At 33.9% G+C, this 26,443-nt stretch overlaps 1 protein-coding gene across 3 annotated transcripts; it reads right to left on the bottom strand.

Moving 5' to 3' along the window:
* Positions 1 to 12,480: 12,480 nt before the first annotated feature.
* LOC112697130 (uncharacterized) lies at positions 12,481 to 15,884 on the bottom strand. Of its 3 annotated transcripts, none has more exons than XM_025750165.2 (2): positions 15,030 to 15,884; positions 12,481 to 12,876 (listed from the first exon to the last, which is right to left on the bottom strand). In XM_025750165.2, exon 1 carries the CDS (start codon positions 15,667 to 15,669, stop codon positions 15,040 to 15,042), a length of 630 nt encoding a protein of 209 aa, XP_025605950.1. In that variant the 5' UTR covers positions 15,670 to 15,884; the 3' UTR covers positions 12,481 to 12,876; positions 15,030 to 15,039. The 3 variants fall into 3 exon arrangements, with proteins under 3 accessions (XP_025605950.1, XP_025605952.1, XP_025605951.1); XM_025750167.3 differs by lacking the exon at positions 12,481 to 12,876 and adding an exon at positions 13,307 to 14,884 and having other exon boundaries at positions 15,030 to 15,873; XM_025750166.3 differs by lacking the exon at positions 12,481 to 12,876 and adding an exon at positions 13,307 to 13,569 and having other exon boundaries at positions 15,030 to 15,873.
* Positions 15,885 to 26,443: the final 10,559 nt, after the last annotated feature.

Here is a 26,443-nt window from a genome sequence, read left to right as displayed (position 1 = left end):
ATCAATTAATAATTTATTGAGTCGCAGACAAGTTCATAAACGAAAAATTTAAAATAACTCATTTAAAAAAAAAAACTAAATAACCAACCTAATACCCATTCACAATTTTTTTTATAATTATTATTTAATCTTTTTTTTCCGTTCCTCCTAACACCTTACCAACCATCCCAAACCAGCTACCTCCATCACCAGCCACCGTTGCCGTTAGCGACTTTTTTAGTAATTGCCGCCAGCCACCCGCCATTGGTATACATTAATAAACACTAAAAAATATCCAAAAATATAGAAAAAAGAAACATCCAAAATAAAATAGAAATATATGTATTCATATTTGTGAAAATTAAAATATTTGTAAGAAACATCCAAAAGTATTGTTAGTGAAAATGAAGAGTTGATTTGCAAAAATAGTTAGTTGGTTACGTAGAGTTGTTGTTGAGCTTTCCGTTTTTGGGGGTAAAATCTATTTTTTGTTCTTACGAATTTTATTCTTATAGCCAGCACTACTATATGTGTATATGTATGTGGCTTTAGTAAGTAGAGTATGTGGCCCTAATATTCATTCAATTTTGCATATTATACATTTTGTTTTTTTACACACTAGCTCTCTCAAATACATTATCTTTAGTTTTCTTTTACTGTCAAGAAAATCTTGTGTACTCTAGTTCCTTTATGGTATCAAGAGCATAGTTCTTGAATATAAGCCATGACTTCCAGTGCTGCAAATTCAAATCCTTCTGTACCTTTTTTCTCATTTTTCTCTTCTAATTCTGGCTTTAATCTTCAATCTTTTGATCATCCCATAAGTGACAAGCTTAACGAGAACAACCATAGGACCTGGCAGGCTTTGGCTGCCATCTTTGGTTAAGATCTGGAAGATCATCTACATCCTAAAAGAATTCCTGTTCAACATGCTACTGAAGACGATCGTGCTGCTGGTGTTCTTTCCACTGTATACAAGAGATGCAGACAAGAAGATTACAATATTATATCCTGGCTTCTTGATTCCATGGATGAAACCTTCAAGACCAAAATGGTTGGTTGTGTTTTTGTTTATGATATCTGGAATAAAATTGAAGATTATTTTTCAAACTATGTTAGATAAAAAGTCAAGCAATTAAAAGATCAATTGAAGAATATAAAGAAGCAAGGTCTTACAGCTACTAAGTATGTTTCGAAGATCAAGAAAATTGTTAATTATTTAGTATTTCTAGGTTTTTCTTTAATTACTGACGAGCATATTGATGCTCTTTTAAAGGGTCTTAATGAAGATTTTCAAAATCTTATCACTACTCTCTTGATTAAGCTAGAATTGCATTCCCTACAAGAAGTTGAGACATTAATTCTGTCACATGATGACATGACTGAGAAATTTCGTAAACCTGATTCTCTTCATTCTCAAGCACACCTCACTTAATCTATTTTTCATTTTCATCATTTTCTAGAAGAGGTTTTGATGGTTGGTACACGAAATTGACTCCGCAATATTTGCACAGATAGACCAGTAAGTGCACCGGGTCGTCCAAGTAATACCTCAGGTGAGTGAGGGTCGATCCCATGGAGATTGTTGGTTTGAGCAAGAAATGGCTATCTTGCATATCTTAGTTAGGCGGATAGAAAATATAGTTGTCACGAAAAACGCATAAAACAAAATTACTTAATTGGTGTGAAATCAGTGATGAGAGAACGGTTGAGGCTTTGGAGATGCTTCTTCCTTCTGGATCAACTTTTCTCACCATCTACTCTAACTTCTGATTGATTCATTCCATGGCAGGCTGTAAATGATTAACACCGGGTTAGCGGTCATAATCTCCTCTGTTTCAGATTAAATGCTGGGTCAGCGGTCATCCAATCTGAACGAGGGTGAAGCTCTAGTAGTCCATTCCCCTGGTGATCCTACTCAGAGCACCACAGATAAGGTCGGATCTTCCGAATCAGAGAACGCTGCTCCAATAATTCTAGCCTATACCACAAAGGCCCTAATCGCCCCGTACCTCGGCTGTACTGATGTCTCCAAGTACCCAACGAAGTCGTGGATTAGCCGTCTAAGAGATGTACAATCAAGCTTATGGTTCAGTACTATCCCGTCAAGGACTCGCAAGAACCCATGTAGAATAGGGATGAAGGTTAAGTTACACTCTCAATTCATTAGGATGAAGAACGAAGACACATCTTAGAATCGAATCAAGCATAGATTGAAATAGAATAATGATATTATTAATCCATAAGAATCAGCAGAGCTCCTAACCTTAACCTAGGAGGTTTAGTTGCTCATAACTTACAGAAAAGTAATGTAAAACGTGTGGAGTGGCCAAGAGCTCCTAGCAAGAGTGAACTCTTGTCTATAAATACTAATATAATAACTAAGAATTATAGAAATAAGATAAACTAGTCTTGTAGTGCAAAAATCCACTTTTCGGGCCCACTTGGTGAGTGTTTAGGCTGAGCTAAGGTGAAGCCACGAGTTGGAACTCCCTCTAGGGTGTTGAACGCCAGCTTGGGACTCCTGTTTGGGCGTTGGACGCCAGCTGCTCCCTTTTGGGCGTCCAACATCAGGAAGGGGGTGAAGAACTGGCGTTGAATGTCAGTTTTGGACCTTTATTTCCAGAGCAAAGTATGAACTATTATATATTTCTGGAAAGCCTTGGATGTTAGCTTTCCATAGTCATTGAGAGTGCGCCATTTGGACCTCTGTAGCTCCAGAAATTCTCCTTCGAGTGCATGGAGATCAGATCCTGACATCATCTGCAGTCCTTTCTCTGTCTCTGAATCAAACTTTTTTCAAAACTCCTCAATTTCTGCCAGAAAATACCTGAAATCATCATAAACACAAAAACTCAAAGTAGAATCCAAAAATATGAATTTTTCACTAAATCCTATGAAAATAGAATAAAACTTAAACAAAACATAATGAAAACTATATGAAAATGATGTCAAAAAGCATATAAAATATCCGCTCATCAGTGGTCGAAGAGCCCGTGGTGGAAGATTTACACGTGGTGGTCATTTTTTTTGTCCAATAACAGGCCACAATGTCAAGTTTATGGACATTTTAGCCACACAGCTTTGAATTGTTTTCAAAGATTCAATCAAGAACAACCTCCACCATCTCAAAATTCAAGATATGCACAAACCAATACATCTTTTTCATCTTCTCCCTCCTCTACCACTCTAGCAACTCCACCACCAGCACCATCCTCTTTTCATAATCCTTTAGCCTATATGGCAGTGCCATCTTCAGTTTCTAATCCAACTTGGTTTCCAAATACAGGAGCATCCATCACATTACTCCTCATCAATCTAATTTGCTTTCCTGTTCTGAATACATAGGCCCTAAACAGATTTATGTAGGTAATAGGACAGATATGCATATTAAACACATTGGCACTTCTTATTTACATGCTCTTGATTTGAATAGATGTTTTGAATTGCAATCTTTAATTCATGCCCTTGAAATAACAAAAAAAATAGTGAGTGTTTCGAAATTTGCCAAAGATAATGCTATTTTCTTTGAATTTCATGATGATTTTTGTTTTGTGAAGTGCAAGCATATCAAGAAGATTCTTCTTCAAGATTTTAACAATGGAGGACTCTATCAATTTTACAATGTTGTAGTTTCAAGATCTGAACTAGCATCACAACCTGTCTTATTTTCTGTTTCTTGTTCTAATTTTTAATTATGGCATAAAAGACTTGGCCATGCTACATCTAAGACTGTTAAATCTGCTCTTGAATAGTGTAATTTTTAATATTCTTCTAAAAAAGATGCTGATTCTATTCTCTTATTGTGTGAAAGTTGTGCCTGTGCTAAGATGCATAAGTTATCTTTTTCAGATTCTTTTACACAATATACTTCTCCTTTGCAACTCATTTATTCAGATGTTTGGGGATCTAGTTCTATAATTTCACATTTAGGTTATAGATATTACATTATTTTCATTGATGCATTCTCACGATATATCTGCCTCTATTTGTTAGTTAATAAGTCTCAAGTATATCAAGCTTTTGTTCAATATAAAGCATACATAAAAAAATTTAACAACCTGCTCTATTAAGTGTTTACAATCTAATAATGGTAAAGAGTATGTAAATAATGCTTTTTCTTCTCTGCTGTATCAAGAAGGCATTCAACATTAATTTTCATGCCCTTACGTCCATGAACAGAATGAAAGGGCAGAAAGAAAGCGTCACCATCTTACTGCTCATATGCCTTTGACATATTGGGATGAAGTAGTTTTAACCGTTACCTATCTTATAAATAGATTGCCTACTTTCATTTTAGACAATAAATCACCATATGAAATTCTCTTTTATCGTAAACTTGATTATAATCACTTAAAAATTGTTGGTAGCTAATGCTATTCCAATCTAAGACCTTATAACAACAATAAATTTAGTTATAGAACTTCATCAATGTGTGTTTTTAGGTTATACTCAAAATTATAAAGGATATAAATGTTTATCTCTTACCTAAAAAGTATATATTTCTAGGAATATTTTGTTTGATGAAAATACCTTTCCATATTCTTCTTTATTTGTTCATACTTCATTGCCTTTAACAACTACTAATTCTTCAGTGAGTAACGAATTTGTTTCTAGATCTTTGTCTCTAAAACTTGTTAGTATTAATTTTTCACATGCTTTAAATAATAATTTACAAAATAAAAATGCTATTTCAGAATTTTCAAGTACTCCATTCTGTTGTACCTGCTACCAACACTACCACTTTTCATACCCTTGTATTCACAGATCCTCCGTCAAAGAATACTCATAAAATGGTAACCAGATCCAAGGTAGGTATTCATAAAATCAATAAGAACGACAATATATTAATGAGATACAAATAAAAAAGACAAGAACATAAAGAAGGATGTGAGACATTGGACTCTTTTTTTATATATATAAGAATAATAAACATAGATTAATAAAGACTAATTTAATACTTGAATTCTGATACCAAATAATAAAAAATAAAAAATAACAAGAAGATAAGAATTTAAAATGAATAAAAAGATATATTAAAATTGAAATAAAATAAAAAAATAAATTAAAATTAAATACAAAAAAGCACTCTACTTTCTATAAAAAACAATTGATAAAAAAACAAAAAATATAAAAAAATATTTTATATATAAATATATTATTTTATTATATTCAATCAAATCTAATTTTTTAATCTTGTAAACAAAATGAAATGGAGCCCAGAAGATTAGAATAAACTTTCATTGTTTGGATTAATAATATAATAATAAAATGAAAGGGTTAATGATATAAGTCAACAAAACGTTATAATATTATTTTCAACAAAAATGTTATGGGAGGGGAGAGGGGAGAGACAAGAGTTTGTTTTAATTTTTTAATATTATTTTTATTAATAATAAAGGATAATATAGTAAAAAAATAAAATTAAAGTGAAAAAAGATAATTTTATAACGTTTTTTAATGTTGAGGATGATTTTAATAACAAAAAAATGTCAGAAACGATTTTAATTTTTATTTCAGACCTTAAGGACGATTTCAATACTTAACCCTATATTTTATTTAAAAAGATTCATATTTTTTGTTGCTCTCAATTTGGAGCATTTAGGATGAAATGATGCCTTCTCCAAACAATAGAGTGAAATTCTAAACTCTATTCCTTTAAACTCCATTCCACTCCTTTAATTTCTATTCACTATTTCACTGTACTTTTTTACACACGAATTTAAATTTTTTAAATTTTAAATTTTATTTTAAAAAATAAAATGTAATTTTTTATTTTTAAATAATTTTTTTATATTTTTTTAATTTTATTTATAAAATAAATAATAAAAAATTATAATTTATTTTCTAAAATAAAATTTAAAATTTAGAAATTCAAACTCTTTATACACTATTAAAAAGTAAAGCAAGGTTATGATGGAAAATGAATGGATAGGACGAGGGAGTACAGAGGACCACACAAATGGTCTAGTGATGTCACCCACTTAACCATTTTTGTAGGAAAAAAAATAAAAAATAAAATAAATAAAAAACAGAGAAAGAAAAGTTGTCGCAAAAGCTTTTCATTGGAGATATCATTGGCTTCGCTTTTCATTTCAGCATTGAGGAATTTCAACATGCTTGAAAAAAATAAAATAAAATAAAATAACTTAAAATTCAGTCTCTTATTCATTTTAATGATGAGAATGCCAATTTTAATAATAGTTTTCTCTCGTAGAATATATTACTATCTCTTAATTTCTTTCTTGATGAGATGAATGGAGATATCTAGTTTAATATATGAACTGAATAAATTCATCTCTAAATAGCCCTTCAATTTTAAGAGGGTAATATTATATGTACCTATTTTTTGGTATACTATACCTTTTTAAAATGTTAAATTGAATTAGTGTAGATGTCGCATCCTATTCAATAATTAAGAGACATGTATTAACTCAATGTATTAGGAAAAAAAAGGATAAATTATTAAAATAGAACCAAAATTTTGTACTGCTCACCAAAGTATTTCTAAAACATACGAAGAGTAAATAAGCTTTGGAGATCTAAATTAGATATTAAATATTTTTTAAATTTAAAATTAAATTTTGATACGATTTTTTATAAATATAAGTAAAAAAATAAAATTTTTGTATCTTTAAATTTTAATAATTTCATCTCAAGTGAAGTTTTTGTGATTTTTATGTGAATTATCAAAATTTTTTAAAAAGAATAAAAGAGAGATTTAGAGATATAATTTTGTTTTGATTTTTAGCATGCATCTTCTAAATAATTATTCAAATATTTTTACAAAAATTTGGATAATATGTTTAAACGTTTTGTCAAAACAAAATTATTTGTAATTTATCGAATTTATCTTTTTTGTAATATTTTAAAATTTTTTAAAAAATTATTTGTCATAATTTTTGGCGTTATTTTTGTAAATAAGGAAAAGTTTTTTTTGTACCATTTCGAGTTTTTGACGGTTGAGAAAAAGAAAGAAGACGAGTACAGGAACTGAGGAACAGTAGAACAATTCTTTTTGGAAAAGCCTAAGGACATGTCTCCCATTTGTTTTTCAGTGCTTTGTAACCTAGCGGAGCTTAAGAATTTCCCATTTGAATTTTTGACTGTACGATGTTTCACAATCTCATGGTCAAACATCGAATATCAAACAGATAGAAAGATACTTTGGGTCCACACAAAGGCCTATATCAAATGGGCTTTTGAGGGTTAAAAACTTTGCTTTACAATGAGACTTGTTTCAATTAAACTTTGCTTTAACCATTAACCCCCTTTAAGTAACAAGGGTAGGGTAGGCCTACCTCAAAGAGCCATTCAACTGCACCAAACACTGTTTACAAAACAAAATTACGCGACCAAAATGAGAAGAGTAAATCTGGTGCCTGCAAGTGCTAACAAAAATAAAAAACAGACCATGAAAATCCAATTTCGAGAGGAAATGGGTCACATATTAAACCAAATTTGTGTAGGCACAAGACAAAGTGTAGAATATAAGTGTTTAGTGGCAAGCAACTTTAACCCTTTATGGAAAAGGGTACCTTATAATTATAAAAATTATAAGAACAAAATTATTGTTAAGAACCTATACTGCAATCAGATAAGTGTTAGTCTGATAGGCAGTTTAAATGAACTAAGCGTGAAATTGTTCTTGTGGTCTTAGAGTTTGGACAAATAGTTTAATTAAGTTATTTTTTAAAAAATAGTTTAAATAATAAATAACTATATTAAAAATAGTTTATAAATAAATTATTTTATATTTAAATTTTTAGTTTTGAAAGTACTTATTTGATAGAAATATGATAAAAAAAATAGTAGTATTATGAGAACAGTTATTTTTTTATTTTTTTATAAATTTTTAAATAGTTTTTTAAAAAACTGTAATTTAATTTTGAAAATTACACCGGACATTAATATTACTATTTTTTATAAATTAAAAACTCAAAAAAATTACTTTTAAATCTTTCTAAACCAAGTCAATTATTGTTGTTCATTTTGGGGGGTGCGGGGGTTTCAATTATTGTTCCAATATATTGTATTTTGATATTAATATGTACGAATCAATGTTGCAAAATTTGTTGGGGCTCTTAACGTATTGTTATCCTTCCAAAATGTCTCGATCTAGAATTATTAAAGCATTAGGGGTGAGCACGGGTAGCGGGTAACCGATTACCCACCCGAACCCGAACCAAACCAATCAAATTGGTTCTAGAACCGACGGGTAATCAAGTCCAACCCGAACCAAACCAATGACATTTGCTGATGATTGGTTCGGGTATCGGTTTTGGGGGTGCGGAACCCGAACCAACCCGTATACCCGATCATATATATATATATGACTTTTTATGTGTTTTCTAACTCATAACGCTAATCCTATCTCACTAGTGTTTAGATTTTAATGTGTTTTGGTTTTAGCTTCTTTCAAAGATTATTCACTAGACTTTTGTATTTAACTTCTAATATTTCTATTGCACTTTTATATTTTCATTAGACAAGATTATTTACTATTAATATGTTTGGATTTTGATGAGTTTAGTTTTTAATGTATTTCGTATTTAATATGTTTGCATTATTTCTGTTGATGTTACATGTTTATTGTATTTCTTAAATTTTTAAGATAAAAATTTGCCAATTTAGTTTTTTTTTTTTATGAATTTCAAAGTCATCGGGTACCCGCTACCCGAACCGAACCAATCCGCTCTTAATCGGTTTGGTTTGGTTCGGGTACAAGCACAAAAAAACGCAAATCCAAACCAAACCAAACCAATTACTTTTTGATCGGTTCGGTTCTAATTTTACCTTGAACCCGAACCAAACCGACCCGTGCTCACCCTTATAAAGCATGGTGTGACGTTTAATAAGAAAACCGAAAACCAACAAAATGAGGTTGCAACTTGCTACATAGCCCATCATCAGCTAGTCGAGAAACCTTTCTAAATTGTGCCGAGTGACATGTTTGTTTTATCTTCTTAAAAGTTAATTAAAAATGACTGAAAGACTTAATTTATTCTAATTATTCTTTTAAGTTTTAAATAAATAAATTTTATTTATTTTAATATTTTTTTAAAAATAACATAGATATCTAAATTTTATTCATTTAAATATCAGAGATAATTCCAAAAAGGAATTGAAACTTCCAATCATTACTCAATAAAAATAGTAGACTTGCTCTTATGTTGTACTTGTTTCCTCCACTCCAAAAAAAAAAAAATACAAAAAAATACACACACGCAAAATTGTATCACTAAAAATAAAGGAATCACATTAGAAATTAACACAGATAAATAAAAGTTTGTATCTCTTAACTATCTCTCTTCAGTTTAATTTATTTTAGAGGATGGTAATGAATTTTTTTTGGTAGTTAAAACAGCGCCTAAAAGCCCAGAGATGGTAATGAAATTTGTTCATTAAGAAAGGTCGGCTATTTTATACTTCTGTAATATCCAAAGAATTAGTCAGGTGAATATCCCAGTGCAAACAAAAAAACAAGAGTTTTTAGAAACCACTTTTCTTAGGTTCCACAAAAAGGAAAAAAAAAACTATGAACATCATTATGACACGGAAATAAGGTAGATATGTACGAATAATATATATTTTTCTAGCATGCAATTTGTTCTATATATATATATATATATATATATATATATATATATATATATCATCATAGGTTAAAAAAAATTGAAAATCCATTATTATAACAAAAAATTCTTAGAAGATAATTAATTTTAACAAAAATGACTAGTCGTGAATTGAGTTAACAGAAATTAATATTAACGTTAAATACTGACGTGACAATTAACAATTATTATAATTACAAAAATTACTAATGTTTCTAATTTTTATAATTTTAAAAGCATTCCAATTTTATATTTTTTTAAATTATAATTTCTTTTTTCTAAAAGATGTAGATATCATATCGGTATCCAAAAGATTCTGGCGTCGACAAAATAGTACTTGATTTTTGTTATTGACAAAATAGTCCTTAAAAGAATTTAAAAGTTGGCAAGCGTATTCCCAAGTTTGCCAGAGCAAATCTCTAGCGAGCACAACATTGATGTGGCCATCGTGTTTTAGTGACCCTGCAAACCACCCCCCCCCCCAAATCCCCCTCCTCAACACACACTCCCTCCCCTTCCCTCTCCCTCCCCGTTGCAGCCCCCATCCCCAACGCACACTTTTCTCCATCGCAGCCCCCGCCCCATCACAACCCCTCCCCAACGCACACTCCCCTTTCCTCCTTCAACATCACCACTCGCAGAAACAATAATCTTAACATCAACAGCAACAACAATCTCCATCACTCTCCTTTCCCAACGCACACTACTCCTCCCTCCCTCAAACAGCAACAACCTCAACATCAATAACAATAGTAATCTCCACCACTCCTCCTTCTTCAACGCACACTCTCCTCTCCCTCCCTTCACCACCACTCGCAGCAACAACAATCTCAACATCAACTGCAACCTCCATCACTCCCCCTCCACACTCGCAGCAAAAACAACTTCAACAATCAAGGATCACTGCCACCACCATCGTAGCCACAAGAAGGTCTGGCAACGAAAATCATAAATGAAGCAATGTTTTTAATTGGATAGTGAGGTCCATAGATCCTGGCAACGAAGAACGAAAAACTGTTAGTGGAAGCAACAGTGTTGGCCTGAGACTGAGCGGCGACCGCGTCCTACAGCGTATGCAACGAGAGAAAGGAGGAGAAGTATGATGGAGAGGAATGTGGAAGAAGGAGCCGATCCAGTGAGATCTGGCACTGATGATGCGCAAATCGCAGATTCCAACCAGGGCACCAGGTTTTAGGTACTTGTGGAAGTTGTGGTGGCGTTGACGGGTGTGCGTTGGGGAGAGAGCTGCGATAGGAAGGGGTTTGCAATGGGAGGGAGAGGGAGAGGGAGTGTGTGTGGGGGGGGGGAGGGGGGATTGCGATGGGGAGAGAGAGAAGGGGGAGTGTGTATTGGGAAGGGGGCTTTGGGAGTGGTTTGCCAGGTCACCAAACACGGTGGTCACATCAGCATTGTGCTTGTCGGAGATTTGCTCCGGCAAGTTCGGAGACACGCTTGTCAAATTTTAAAATCTTAGGGATTATTTTATCAATAATAAAAGTCATGTACCATTTTGTGCCAGAATCGATACTGATTTCGTATTTACCTCTTTCTAAAATTCTCATCTCTTCATCATCATCTACCAATTTCTTCATCTCCAATATCTTCACACCCCCAATCTTCTTAACCATCTACCTCCTCCTTATTCATTTACAACAACAAATTCAAATTCAACCGGTTGAGGGATGGAGGATTCGACAACGGCTAGCACTGGCGTCGAAAATAATGGCGTGGACGGGGTCGAAGATGGAAGGCGGTGGTTAAGGAGTTGGTCAGAAGAGAAGGAGGAAGAAGAGGAAGGCATTGACAGCGGCGACAAAGGGAAATGAAGAGGATGGACATATTTAATTTGAAGGTTGTAAGTGAAGGAGAAAAAGGCACTTAGTGCAGAAAATTGGAGGTGTGAAGAAATTGAAAAAGAAAAAGAAAAAAACATTGGTGAATGGTGATGAAAAGAGTTTTAGAGAAAGGGATTAAGATTTTTTTCAAAAAAATAGAATATTTTTATATTATAAAAATTAAAAGTATGAATAACTTTTGTAATTATAATAATTACTAATTGTCACATCAATATTTAATGTCAACTTCTATTTACTCAATGGACGGTTTATCATTTTTGTCAAAATTAATAATTTTTTTTAATTGTCAATAACATCTTTCGAGATTTTATTTGTTAGCGTCTAAAATTTTCATATACCAAGTTTAGTTATCTCTTATGATACTAATCCATGACGAATACTTGCAATATCAACTCTCAACTGGCTTTTTATCTGGACAGTTACGAAGAGGATTTATTTGAATCTCATCTTGATTTACTTGCGAAGAAATTTATAATTTCATCAATTTTTTTATGGTTATCTCAGAATAAATTGGGATTCAGAGAAGCTTAAAACCCCAGAAAACTCCCTAGGTTTCGAACCCACCAACCCTAAGGTAAAACTTGTTATTAAAGCTTACTACTATATATATGGTATTTAACTATTAATCTACTATTATTACAACTAACCATTTTTCGTTATCGATAACTGAATCCAACTTGTCACTTTGACACACCTTTTGGTTTCATACCAAAGTAGTGCTCTATTTTTTCAAATAACAAGTTAAAAGGGGTTATTGCTGTAGAAATTGTAACAATTTCATTCCAGCTTCCTATTTGAAGGCACTTTGGGCGTTTGCAACACTTCTCTATACATGCATTCTAATTCCGAGCTGGAAATGATCGTTTGATTTGAATGCTCCTAAGCTAGAAAATTCACCAAATCATGCTGTAAGTTTTGTCCACCCGAGGTCATTATTAAATTTCATTAGAACCTAGATTGATGATCTGAACAAAAATCCAAATATTGGGAATCAAATATCTAATTCGAGGAAAAAAAAATAACAGACAAAATCAAACAAAAAACATCAACCTACAGTTATGAAAAAATCAACCTTAATCATGTACACAATTTCATTTTGGAAATAGAAAGCAGTGAAATTGTTTAAACCCTAACCCTTGAACTACTAACTAATGGCTAGAACAAATTCGTTAACGCTACTAACTTTTGATGTTTATATATTAGAGGTAAAACGGCATTGAAAATGTGTCAGGTCTTGCAAAATGCTAACATTTTGTTATATACTGAACATAAAACCAATGATTTTTTAGGGGTTTAGCCCCACTCCATCTCAAAAATGAAACATACCCTGGTGCAGAAGCCATGCCAACGCATTGTCAAAATCAACAAAGTTCCACAAACTTGGGCAAATCTTCTTCTTTGCATACCTTTGTCGAATGGACAGGATTCTAGCGATTACATGAATAGAGATGTCCAAAACCAAAAGAGAGAAAAATAAAAATAAAAATAAGTACCTAATGTGAAAAAAAAGGATAAAAAAAGGAAAAAAAAAAAGAAATCATTTTGCAGCAGAACAGTCAAATATGGTGGGGTAGTAGCTGTAGTTAAAATATTAAAGTAGCATCCCTTTCAGGTTCCAACACAGGCAAACCCTAATGAATTAACATCATTCACCTTCTCACCAAAATCCATCATAGGCCAGAGCCACGAGGGCTATAGATATTATATAAAACAATATGAGATAGACGAATTCACTAACTAGTATTCATAAATTCACAATTAAACAATCCTAGTGAACAAGGTTGTGTATAGTCACTTAGTTAGTAGCAATAGAACAACCAAACAAGCAGGACAACCACATGAAATGCGATGTGAGAATGATGAATAAAGTATTGCTTGCTATTCACTAACCAAATCATGAAAGTTTCTTGTCATTATAGTAATTAGAACAATCAAACAAGCACAGAGTCAGACAGTTGCTTAAGCAACAATGCAAACCTCACAATCCTAAATCTACAAAACATGTATTTTCCATGGAATCAGTATATAGCTACATTCTCAGCCTAAGGAGAAACAAGGCAAATGTAACCCGTTGTCGAAAGGTCTAGTCTGCACTCCTCAGCTGCCACAAAATGATGGATCTGATAAAAACATAAGAGATCACATATATATAACCAATCACATGTCGGCAGAGGCATGAAATATATGCATTGATACATTAGCCTTGCTGTGAAAATTATGTTTTTTCAAGAATTAACAGGTAGTCCACTGTGACTTTGTGATCATTCGTTCAAGGTGGGGGAACAAACTCTAGTTTATGGGAGTATTAATATTTATAATCCCAACTCAAAACCCTCAAAAATAAAAGCACACAATAAAAGGCAACAGGCTATACACTATTTTACTTCTAAACCAGAAAAGCAATGATTTAATGCTTCTATTAACTATGATTTCAAAATCACTTAAAAGCACTTTCTGTACATTTTATTTAAGAAAAACTCAAGACAAAATAGGTCTTCTTCCTTATACACTAAAAGAAACTTTAGTTGATTTCACAACACAGCCAATAAAGATCTAAGTACTTCATCCTTCAAATATCTATTCAATACCAAAACATTTTGCTCATTAAACAAGTTATATGAAAATTTAAACAAATCTGTCTTCAATAGTTCAATCATAAATGAACAGTACATTCATGAGTATTACTATAAAACAAAAAGCTTGTAATTGTAAAAATTGAAAGTATGGAAAAGAAATAAATGATTAAGTCAGTATTTCTCATGAATTTATTCATTTAAGCCTCCAATGGCATATCATCCACTAATCAGTTTTTCCAAGCACAAGATGTAATCAGCAATATGTTCAATTTCGGATATAAAATGCTTCATACAGTGAACTTGAATCGACAAGAACCATGTTAACAAAAATTTGACCACGGAAGAACTAGCCTTGCAGTTTCACTTAATCAGTACCCACAAGAACTGTTTTCAAAGTATATAATTGGTGCTTCAATAAGTAAAATCTTACACCAATGAGCACAAAAATTGTTAAGAGACATTTAGACTCATTTTCAACAATACAAGTACAAACCGGCAAAAAGCCCAGTGAAAAGTAAGTTCTTGCAAGATTGATGAACAAAATTAGAACTTTATGGCATGAAATTTCATTCAAGCACACCACAACTAAATGGCACCTCAGGTTCTTCAACAACAATAACAACAAAAACTCAAACATCAAGGATCATCTATTCCGAGACACCGAGCCATCTTCATCTCAAATTCTTTTCTTTTTCGTTTTTTCTTTCTCTCTCTCTCTCAAGGAATTAGGCAAAATCAGTTGTTCGTACGAAATTGGCGAGTAGTCAAACAGACACATAACCCTTAAAAAAGCCTCACTGGCCATAGTTTCCATTAACACTCCCTCTCTCAATTGACACTTCAATTGGCAAAAGACCACCTAGTGAACAAGCACAAATAGATCAAAACATAAAGGGGGGAAAACTGGGGCTTTCTTCTTAAAAATTTTAGTAATATCCCAAATCAAACAACTAAAAAGGATTTTAGAAACAAAAACAGAATTTGAAGCTGAAAATCTCACTAACCTGCCAAGCTTCATGCGTCGCTGTCGTCATCATCGTCATCATCAGCAGCAGCGGCAAAATCAACGGGTTTACTGGGAATGTGCAATCCAGGTTGAAACGTCCGCCGCCGAGTCCTTGACGGAAGAATGTTATTCAAATCAACCTCCGCAAGCGGATCATCGGAAAAATCACTGTCATCACCGGAAATGCCGTCTACGTCCGAATCATCATCACTGTCATCATCGTCGTCGTCGTCATCATCTTCTTCTTCTACTATCAATTTCCCTTTGCCCTTGTCGTCACGCAAAACCCCCTTTCCCTTCCGGTCCACCTCAGCCTCCACATTATCATCCTCATCGTCTTCGTCGTCGTCGTCATCATACTCCTCTTCTTCTACCACGTGTTCCTTATCATTGTCGACAACGTCATTTCGAAGCTTAGTGTCGCCGTTCCCAGCTTCCTTATCTAGAACGACATCGGTTTCTGATTTCTCCTTCTCGGCGAGAGGTTCGGAATCGGTGAGGTGATTGATTGAGTTGTTGTTGCAGTCGAAAGTTGAGAGCTTTGGGGTTTTGATGAGGGGTTCTTGGGGAATTGGATCATCGGGCTTGCGCTTTGAGGGGAATGTGGCGGGTTCCTGCGGGTCGTTGAGTTTGGCCATGACAGAAAGGGGATTAAGTTAGGGTTTTCGGGGGAGAATACCAAGCAGCAGAAGCACCACTCGGTTTCTACTTTAGATACTGTTTTACACGCAATCAAGTAGTAGTTACCACTTACCACGGTGTTTAATCCGTTTGGTTCGTGTTCACGTCTCTACGAGAGATATGGATACAGGGGAACGGATCCTCACCAAGGGGAAAAAAATTGACACTGTTTAAACTTTAATGTTTAATCACAACCCTTAATAAAATCAACCGTTTTATAATTATCATTCTGATTTTATTTTATTTTTCTGATATTTGAGAAAGTATAGGAATCAATGAATTTAGTATACAAACATCAAATGATAAATAAATAATTAATTTTTAATAATTACTAATTTGAAATTCAAAATAAATAAGGATTTGTAATATTTACGTGACTTCAAAAACAGCCTCCTTCTCTCTCTTTTGATGTGATTGTCTTCTCATCCAATATCTTCCTCCCTCATCAGTGTTGTGCCGCCACAGACCAGCCGTCGTTGCCTATAGCTCATGCCGACGTGCGCACCACGAACGCCCAGTAGCACCGTCGCGTAGTTTGCGTCGTTCCCGCATCGCGCCAGTCATGCAGCTCCTCTCCCGCACTGGCGGTTTCTCCCTCTCAACGTCGTCATTGGCCACGTCTAGGGACACACAAGTGTGTTGTTTTTATACGTCTATCACGCCTCGCAAGATCGTAAATGGAGACACTCCCTTCGCACACGTTGCGTCCGTCGCGCAACTCAAGATCGCCATGGCCGCCGCCGCCTTCAACGATGTCGCCTCCCCCTACATAGGTATAGGTCCAAGATCAACATAGGATAGCACAATAATAATTGTACAAGTAATTAGTTTAGTACATGATGCGCCCGTTTTTGTACATGCAAATGTAGTCTTGCGCGGCCAACTTGGCTTTTTTGGATTTCACTTCCCTTACGTCTTCACGGTATATACATCAACGGACGAATTTAGATGCTCAATTTACTAGGTATGTAGATGGTTATTTTGTTTAACTCAATTTAAGTATATACAATTAACAAATGACTAGATAGTCGGATGATTATTTTAATAACTACGTGGATGGTTGTTTGATGGACGGTGAGGGAGCTTCTAACGCTGGAGAGGTGGGATTATTGATGAGGATGGGGTAGCAGACATTGAGGGAGAGGGTGTTTGGATAAATTCTATTGGTAAATTAAGGTTTGTATGGTTAATTTTTTAAAAGATTTGTTTAGGTTTAATTTTTTTTTCTTATATTGAGCCAAATTTAAAATCCATTGTACACATTGTCAATATTCTTCATTGTCTCCCTAAGAGAATTTTTTCGAATTTTAACTTTTTCTACTTTTATTATCTTCTCATGCTTATTGCTTTTTCATCATCTTTTTTAAAAAATTAAATTTTTATTATATTTTTCTCTTCAAACCGTTGATTTTTTTTTAATGATGTCTTGTGATGCCAATAGAAGATTATGAGAATAACACTCTTTCTTCTTCGACATTGAAATTTTGTGCTTTTATTTTCATTTTCTTTTATCTAATTTCCTTACTCTTGTCTTCTTTCTCAATAATTTGATAACCCGTTCAATTTGGTATTTAATTTTTTTCAAGTTATAATTTTCTAATTGAAAATTAATAATTGTGTTTTATGAGTACTTTTTTTTTGCAATAATCATGATCTTATAATTGAATCTTTAAATTAGTTTTTTGTTATAATTTTACAAAAAAAAAATATCTTTTTAAATTTTTTTTATTATTCTTGTTTTTATTTTAGGATGCACAATAATTTTACTATTTTTTTAATGTCCAAAATATAGAGGTAGAATTTGATTAACTACCTAAATTGGACAAAATTTTTAGTACTGTACAAAAGGCATGGTAATTTTGGATTGACTATGGTAGGAGGATGGAATTTGGTGTCTACAAATAATATTCTAACAAAAAAGCAGATAAAAAATTCTAAGTCTTAGATTCATCTGTGTCAAAGAAGGTATTCATAAATCAAACAAAAGAGATTCTTTGACAGTCATTCTTAGACTTGAAACAAGGACTAATTGTTTGGTAAAATTGTAGAACCTATGCACAATTACTCAAGAGGGAGGGTGAATTGAGTATTGCAACAACAATGAATCTTTTTGCGAAATTTAAAGACAATATACAAAAGTGTTATTGTACTAGTATTTTTCCAAGAGCTTAACTCAATTGCTAAGCATTTATAAGGAGCTTTTACTTTCCAATAGACACCAACTCAAATAAATTGATCAAGCTTTTCACCAATCGGACTTAAGCTACTCCTTAAGTACTTACGAAGCTACTTTTCGATCACAATTTATTTGCTCAAAGGTAAAAGACAATAATATTGAAGAGATGAGTTTGGAGAGATGCAAACGCTATTTAGAGTGGTTCGGCACAATCCTTGTCCTACGTCCACTTTCTTTCTCAATCGCAATTGAGAAGTTCCACTATTGCCAAGCTTCAAGGTGCTCGCGCAAAACCTTTTACAATCCGAGTCCTTAGTTTCTAACACCTCACGGTATATGATCACCACTCGTATACTAACCCACTCCACTTAGAGATACCTTCTCTAAGATTTGCCTAGAGTACTTAGTATACCTCTTTGGTATCCTCACCGACTATAGTGTTTATAACTCTTGACTCAACCTTGGAGATCACACTCCAATTTACAAGGTGTACAAGAAAACAATTCTCAGAGAATTGTTGAGATGAAATGAGTACTCTCTAGAAGAGTGTATGATTACAAGTTTAGCACTATTGAACCAATTGATATTACTCTCTCAAATTGTGTATTATAACACCTTAAAAAAGTGTAGAATGAAATAATATGAACAAGATAGTTTTCAAAAATTCAAGTCAGTGAAATAAGGCTTCAATCCATCTATTTATAGATTCCCCAAACCTTAGAAACGTTGGGGAATTAATGGGATGGAGCCTTTATGTCAAAACTAGCCGTTTTTTATGTTTTTGAATTATTTGCATCGATGCATAACACTTTGCATCGATGCAAATGTGTCTTTGACGCTGAAATTTGAATTTTCAGCTAGGTTGCATCGATGCAAACATCTTTGCATCGATGCAACAAGTCGTTGCATGCTTTGCATCGATGCAAGATGAGTGTGCATCGATGCAAACCTTAAAGAATGGCTTAAAATCACTTCAAAATACTTAGGATTGATCTCAAACTTGTTGGAGTCAATTCCTATGCTTTTGTACCTTTGAAAACAAGTTTTAAACCATTTGGCTAGCATCGAATTGCAAGATGTGCATATGATATGATAATCAAAACATTTTGTGAGTGTGTGTTGAGAGATTTAGCAATTGGTTCTTAACAAGAAGTTACCTAAGTCCTAAGACACTATACTTGTCTTCAAATGTTGTGGACTTGAGTTTCTTGTTGTTGTTGTGTTGCTTTCAACTCTTCATTCCTCAACGTTGAATGTTGGTTGATCTTTCAATCATGCTTGTTCATTCAAGTTGTTTGTTGGTTTGTCTTTCATGTCGTTTGTTGGTTTGTCATTCATCAAAACCTATGAATACAAACTTCACATACAAGCAACATGATTTACAATTTCCCCCTTTTTGATAATGACAAACCAATTTTGAGGATATGTATTTATAAATGATTTTGAAAGCAACAATAATGCACTTTGTTTTATAGAAAGCTTTGGACACAAAAAAAAAATTTGCAGGAGTTCCCCCTAAATATGTGTATTTGTTCCCTTAAAGGGCGTTTATCAAAGAAAACGATTTAGATATCAAAGTTTTTGCTTAGCGGAAGTCTTTTTGAAATCATTGTTTCGTAAACTTATTTCTTCTTTTCAAATCCTCAAACTTCTTCTTTTTCAAAAGTTCAAAACTGCAAATATCCTCAAACTTCTCTTACCCCTTTTGACATTATCAAAAAGAAAGGAGTTTGAAATGTGTCATAGAAGCATGCATAAAACAATGAATTTTTTTAAGTTCAATTTCTCTATTAATCTCAAGGATGAGATATTCCTCCTTTCAAAAAGAATTTGATTTCCTCTTTTTATATATAACAAGCATGCATAATTTCCCCTAAAGAAGTGAAATATATCAAAGCATGCACATTAACTTAAAATAGGGGTACCAAGCCTATTTTGAGTTATTCACCAAACAAGCATACAAGCATTAATCATTAAACAAAATTATGAAGGAAATATCAAAGTATTTAAACCATAATAGAAATCCTTAGCTTACTAGGAGTTAGTTTAACAATTCAAATAATCAAATAAACATAAAGCAATAAAAAGTGACTTGATGAAGAGGAGACAATCAATCTTGGTCTTCATCATCACCAGTATCCTCTTCATATGGTAGGTGGATGCCGAAATGCTCATATAAGTCATCAATACGACGATCCAAGCGACCCGTGCGATGATCTACACGAGACACACGATGATTAAGTGCTTCAAGTTGCCTACCATGCTCTACTTCAATCCTTTGGATGTTTTGGTTGATGGATTGTAATTCTCTCATTACATCAACCAAGGAGGGTGGTTCTTGAGCTTGAGGTGCTTGTGGAGGAGCTTGCTCTTGAGGACCTTCTTCATCAACATTTCTTCTTCCCATTTTGTTGAGAAGATGAGTGTTGATACAAGATTGAGGTGGTACTTCCTTGGCAATCTCGTTTGATACATCAATACCAACATAATCAAAGACTTTAGACCATAGGCAAAGGAATCCTAATCCACCATTCCTATCCTTCATCTTGAGCCTAATCTTGTACTATAAAGTATGGCCAATTAATCTTAATCCCATTTATCATAGCCCACATGACAATCAAATCTTCATCATTTACATTCGCATGCCCGGATATTCTAGGTTGCAATACATAGGTGACTAGATATAACAAAGTTCTATGTTCCGCACTCATTGAATTGCAACTAATTTTGGAGTGAGCTCCTTGTACAAGGTTGAACAAATGCATGGCATTGTCCTTTGAATAACCCCATTCATCAATTGGGGTTTTACCACCTTGAAACAAGTCACCTTGATTTGGCAACTCCCAAATGGTGGCTAACTCATCACCATCTAGCCTATAATCCTTTCTTCCTATCTTGAAGAATAATGTGAAATTTGATTCATCTTCCTCATCAATCTCAATCATGAGTGTACTATAGGCTATGGTAACTAAATCCGGATAATATTTACTCTTAATTTGAACAAAATTCATGAGGCCTTGTTGAACTAGAATAGCCTTAAGAGTATCAAATTTATGAATGACAAGAAGGGTCGGATCCAAATACCTCGGAGGAATTTCCTTTCTTCCGGCGAGCCTTGCCTCATAGAATTGAAGATCTTCATTAGAAGCAAAGTACCTTGCCAAAGGATGATTATTTGGAGGTGGAACCACACTTGAAGAGCCTTTTGACTTCTTCATGGTTCTCTTGATTCTAGGCATTGTGGATGATTTTGTTTTATGGGTTTTGTAGAGGAGAATGTGGGGACTTCAAATATGTAGTTTGTTTGTAGTGGGTATCAAAGTTTTGTGAGTTGTATGAAGCTATATGTGAGCTTGTTTTGGAGGTTATGGAGGTTTGAATTTGGGGATATGAGTTGTGAGGTTGAAGATGATGAAAAAGTGGGGTTTTGTTGCTCAAAAATGCCAAATTCACGTGTTTTTGTGCAATTTGGTCGTGTTTGCATCGATGCACATATCACGTCGTGTGCTTTGCATCGATGCAAAGCTTGGTTGCATCGATGCAACATGCCTCATTTTGCCCAAAGTCACCAAATTTTCATCCTTTGGTGGTTCTTTCTTCAATCCTTTGAGTTCCATCATGTATATACTCACTTAAACCATTATAAACTTCAATTTGTTGATCCTCCATTGTTTATAATCTTCAAATTCTTCAATCTACCTCAAGATTAATCACTCATTCATCAACTCATAAACCTACAAAACAATGGCTAATTGGATATCTCCAATGCTTAAGTTAGTAAGAGATACAAAAATAGCAATATAAATACAATGAATTCAAACAAATCATATTAGATTAGAATCCAAGATACCAAGTTCATTTCGGATGTTAAAAAAACTTTCTTTACATAAAGGTTTAGTGAAGATGTCCGCTAGTTGTTTACTAGTTTCGACAAATTCAATAACCACATCACCCTTTTCAACATGGTCTCTTATGAAGTGATGTCTAATCTCAATATGCTTGGTTCTTGAATGTTGAACCGGATTCTTGGTTAAATTTATTGCACTAGTATTATCACATTTGATAGGAATGTGATCAAGCATGAGTCCATAGTCCATAAGTTGTTGTTTCATCCATAAAATTTGGGCGCAACAACTACCGGCGGCTACATACTCGGCTTCGGCGGTAGACAAGGCTACACTTACTTGTTTCTTACTATGCCATGAAACAAGAGAGTTTCCTAGCAAGTGACAAGTGCCGCTAGTGCTTTTCCTATCCAATTTGCAACCGGCAAAATCGGAATCGGAATAACCAATCAAATCACAAGTGGATCCTTTCGGATACCACAATCCAACATTTAATGTTCCTATGAGATACTTCATAATCCTTTTTACCGCACTTAAGTGAGATTCCTTAGGATTAGCTTGGTATCTCGCACACATGCATACACTAAACATGATATCTGGCCTACTTGCCGTTAGATAAAGTAATGATCCTATCATGCCTCTATACTTCTTTACATCTATGCTTTTACCTTGTTCATCTTTGTCAAGGTAGCAAGTAGTGCTCATTGGTGTGTCCATTGCCTTAGCATTGTCCATTCCAAATCTTTTGAGCAGTTCCTTGCAATATTTGGTTTGGCTAACGAAAGTTCCTTCTTTTCCTTGTTTGATTTGCAGACCAAGGAAGAAGTTGAGTTCGCCCATCATGGACATTTCAAATTCACTTTGCATGAGGTTTGAGAAAAACTTGCAAAGTGATTCGTTAGTTGAACCAAATATTATGTCATCGACATAAACTTGTACCAAAAGGATATTTTTGTTTTCAATCAAGATAAATAAAGTTGTATCAACCTTCCCTCTTCTAAAACCCTTTTCTATTAAAAACTTGCTCAAACGTTCATACCAAGCTCTTGGAGCTTGTTTAAGACCATAAAGAGCTTTCTTGAGTTTAAAAACATGATTAGGATTTTCATAATCCTCAAAACCGGGAGGTTGTTCAACATATACTTCTTCTTTAATGAAACCATTAAGAAAGGCACTCTTAACATCCATTTGATAAAGTTTGAAGTTATAAGAGGATGCAAAAGCAAGTAACATCCTAATTGCTTCTAATCTAGCTACGGGAGCATAAGTTTCGTCATAATCAATGCCTTCCTCTTGATTATAACCTTTAGCTACTAATCTAGCTTTGTTTCTAACAATTGTACCATTTTCATCGAGTTTATTTCTAAAAACCCATTTTGTTCCTATAATTGTTTGATTACTTGGTTTAGGCACCAATTCCCAAACGTCATTTCGTTTGAATTGGTTAAGCTCCTCTTGCATTGCCATAGCCCAATGTTCATCATCAATTGCGGACTCAATGGTAGATGGTTCAATTTGAGAAACAAAAGCACTATATGCAAATAAATTTCTAAAAGTGGATCGAGTTGTTACCCCTTTCGAAATATCACCAATGACGTTGTCTAGAGGATGATCCTTTGAAGTACGCCAATCCTTTGGAAGTGCATTTATTTGTGCTTGTGATGGTTCAATTTCTTCAACTTGAACACTATCCTTTGTTGAGCTTGTAGAGGCTTCATTTAAATCTTTTTCTTTGTTTTCACCATTCAAATTTAGTGAATCAAAGTTTTCTACATTTTCATCAAAATCTTTTCTAGCACAACAACGGTTAGTTTCATCAAAGGCGACATGAATACTTTCTTCCATAGTCATGATGCGTTTATTATATACTCTAAAAGCTTTGCTAGTTAAAGAGTAGCCTAAGAAGATTCCTTCATCAGCCTTAGCATCAAATTTGCCTAAGTTATCTTTTCCATTATTTAGAATAAAGCATTTACAACCAAAGACGTGAAGGTGGGAAATATTTGGCTTTCTTCCTTTGTACAATTCGTACGGTGTTTTCTTAAGAATAGGTCGAATGATAATCCTATTCATAACATAACACGCGGTACTAACCGCATCCGCCCAAAAGTACTTAGGAATATTAGCCTCATTGAGCATAGTTCTCGCCATTTCTTCTAAATGACGATTTTTCCTTTCAACCACACCATTTTGTTGTGGTGTTCTAGGAGAGGAAAAATTATGCTCGATGCCATTTTCTTCACAAAAAGTTTCAAAAAGATTGTTTTCAAATTCTCCACCATGATCACTTCTAATAGATGATATATGCAAATTCTTTTCATTTTGAATAACTTTGGCTAATCTTTTGAATGCTCGAAATGCATCACTCTTGTTTGCTAGGAACAAGGTCCATGTAAATCGAGAGTAATCATCAACAATAACTAAAGCATAGTAATTGCCACCAAAGCTCATAGTCCTAGAAGGACCAAATAGATCCATGTGCAAAAGTTGTAATGGCCTTATTGTTGAAACAATGTTTTTGGATTTAAAGGAGGCCTTTACTTGTTTTCCCTTTTGACATGCGTCGCAAAGGACGTCTTTTTCAAAACGTAGCTTTGGTAAGCCAATTACTAACTCTTTAGAGACCAACTTGTTAAGATGGTCCATGTTAGCATGAGCTACTCTACGATGCCATAACCAAGTTTCATCATTTTTACTAACAAGGCATTTCACATCATTTGAGGAAACTTCATTTAGATTAATCATGTATACATTGTTAACACGGTGCCCAATTAGCACAATTTCATTAGTGTCTTGCCTTTTTATCAAACAATATTTTGAATCAAAGGTGACTAAGTTTCCTTTGTCACAAAGTTGGCTAACACTAATGAGATTATGTTTGAGACCTTTGACAAGTATAACATTATCTATGGAGGTAGAAGGATTTTTACCAACTTTTCCAACGCCGATTACTTTGCCGGTGTTGTTGTCTCCATAGATCACGTTTCCTCCGTTTGTATGCTCTATTGCGGTGAACTTTGATTCATCGCCGGTCATGTGTTTGGAGCATCCACTATCAACATACCAATTTGTATCCTTAGCTCCAACACGTACCTACAAAATAATTAAAATTGGGATTTAGGTACCCAAGTGAATTTGGGTCCTTGATGGTTAGTATGAGCATAATGCCCATAAGGTGCCCATCTCGTATCTTGACTACGAAAATTTATATGTTTAATTCTAGTAAAGCATACGGGTGCTATATGACCTACTTTATTACAATAATGACATATGACATTTGGATTATGCATCCTATGCATGTTTCTAAATGGTTGCCTAGGTTGTTTCCTAAATGCAACATCTTTTGATCTATATGCATTGTGATTATAATTTCTAAATGAAGCATGTTGAGGAAGATGTTTGAAGGCTTCATTCCTTTTAGGCATGCTTGCCTTTTGAGCTTGCGGTTGCCTAATAGGAGTTTTAGCATTTTTAAATTTTCCTTTTTCAAAACCTAAACCTTCCTTATTATGAACATGCTTTTGGTTTTTCAACATTTTATCTAGGTTTTTTGAAGATTCATTGAACTTAGCTAAAGTGTTCTTAAGATTTGTAATTTCATTTTCATGCATTTTGCAAGATTTGTATGGATCACTACTTGTGCTACACTTATCTTTTCCAAGATTGATATTCTCGTTTTTCAACATCTCATTTTGTTTTAAAAGATCCATATTCTTTTTCTTTAGCAGAGAATAATCTTGGGTAAGTTTTGTGTACACCTCAAGTAAGGCATCATATTCATCTTGTAAATTAAAAAAAGTGGAGTTGTCATCACTAACCTTTTCTTCGCTTGCCATTAAGCAAAGATTTGCAACCTCGTCGTCATCGGAGTCGGATTCATCCTCGTTCTCCCATGATATGTAGGCTTTCTCCTTCTTCTTAAATTTCTTGTTTTTGTCCTCCTTTTGAAGTTTTGGACAATTGGGTTTGATGTGTCCAACTTCTCCACACTCATAGCATTTTGGTACCTTTGTTTTTCTCTTGAAGTTTTTCTTCATTGCAAACTTATTGAATCTTTTTAATAAGAGTGCAAATTCTTCATCTCCTTCTTCTTCATTATCATCACTCTCTTCTTGCAGTGATGTTGTTTTAAGGGCGAGACTTTTCTTCTTGCTTTCTTCACCTTTTTGTCTATTTAGCATAGTCATTTCATAGGTGAGAAGATTACCTCGTAGTTGATCAAATGTAAGTTGATCATAGAGCCTTCCTTCCACAATGGCGTTCACTTTGGAGTTCCATTTTGGTGTAAGGCTTGTAAGCACCTTGGTCACAATTTGTTTATCATTGTATTTTGTGCCAAGCATGATTAGATTGTTGAAGATCTTGGAGAGTCTTTCAAGAGCTTCTTCAATGCTCTCTTCATCTTTCATTTTAAAATTTTCCCATTCATGAACCAACATAAATACCTTTGATTCTTTAACGTGGTCGGTTCCTTCGTAAGTGATTTGGAGTTTATCCCAAATCTCTTTAGCGGTGTCACATGTAGAGATCTTCATATAATCATGCTCGTTAAGTGCACAATGAATGAAGTTGATGGCTTTATCATTCATTGCCACTTTCTTCCAATCATCGTCACTATATTCATCTTCTCCTTTCGGTACTTGCTTTGAGACGGAGACTTCTCCTTCTTTAGCGCTTGTTGTCTTTGTTGGAATGTGATTTCCATTCTCA

The sequence above is a fragment of the Arachis hypogaea genome, chromosome 6 (genome assembly GCF_003086295.3).
Source record: "Arachis hypogaea cultivar Tifrunner chromosome 6, arahy.Tifrunner.gnm2.J5K5, whole genome shotgun sequence".
In the NCBI taxonomy this organism is placed as follows: Eukaryota; Viridiplantae; Streptophyta; class Magnoliopsida; order Fabales; family Fabaceae; genus Arachis; species Arachis hypogaea.
The sequence above is the reverse complement of the archived record's forward strand: the minus strand, read 5'-3'. Positions and strand labels throughout refer to the sequence as shown.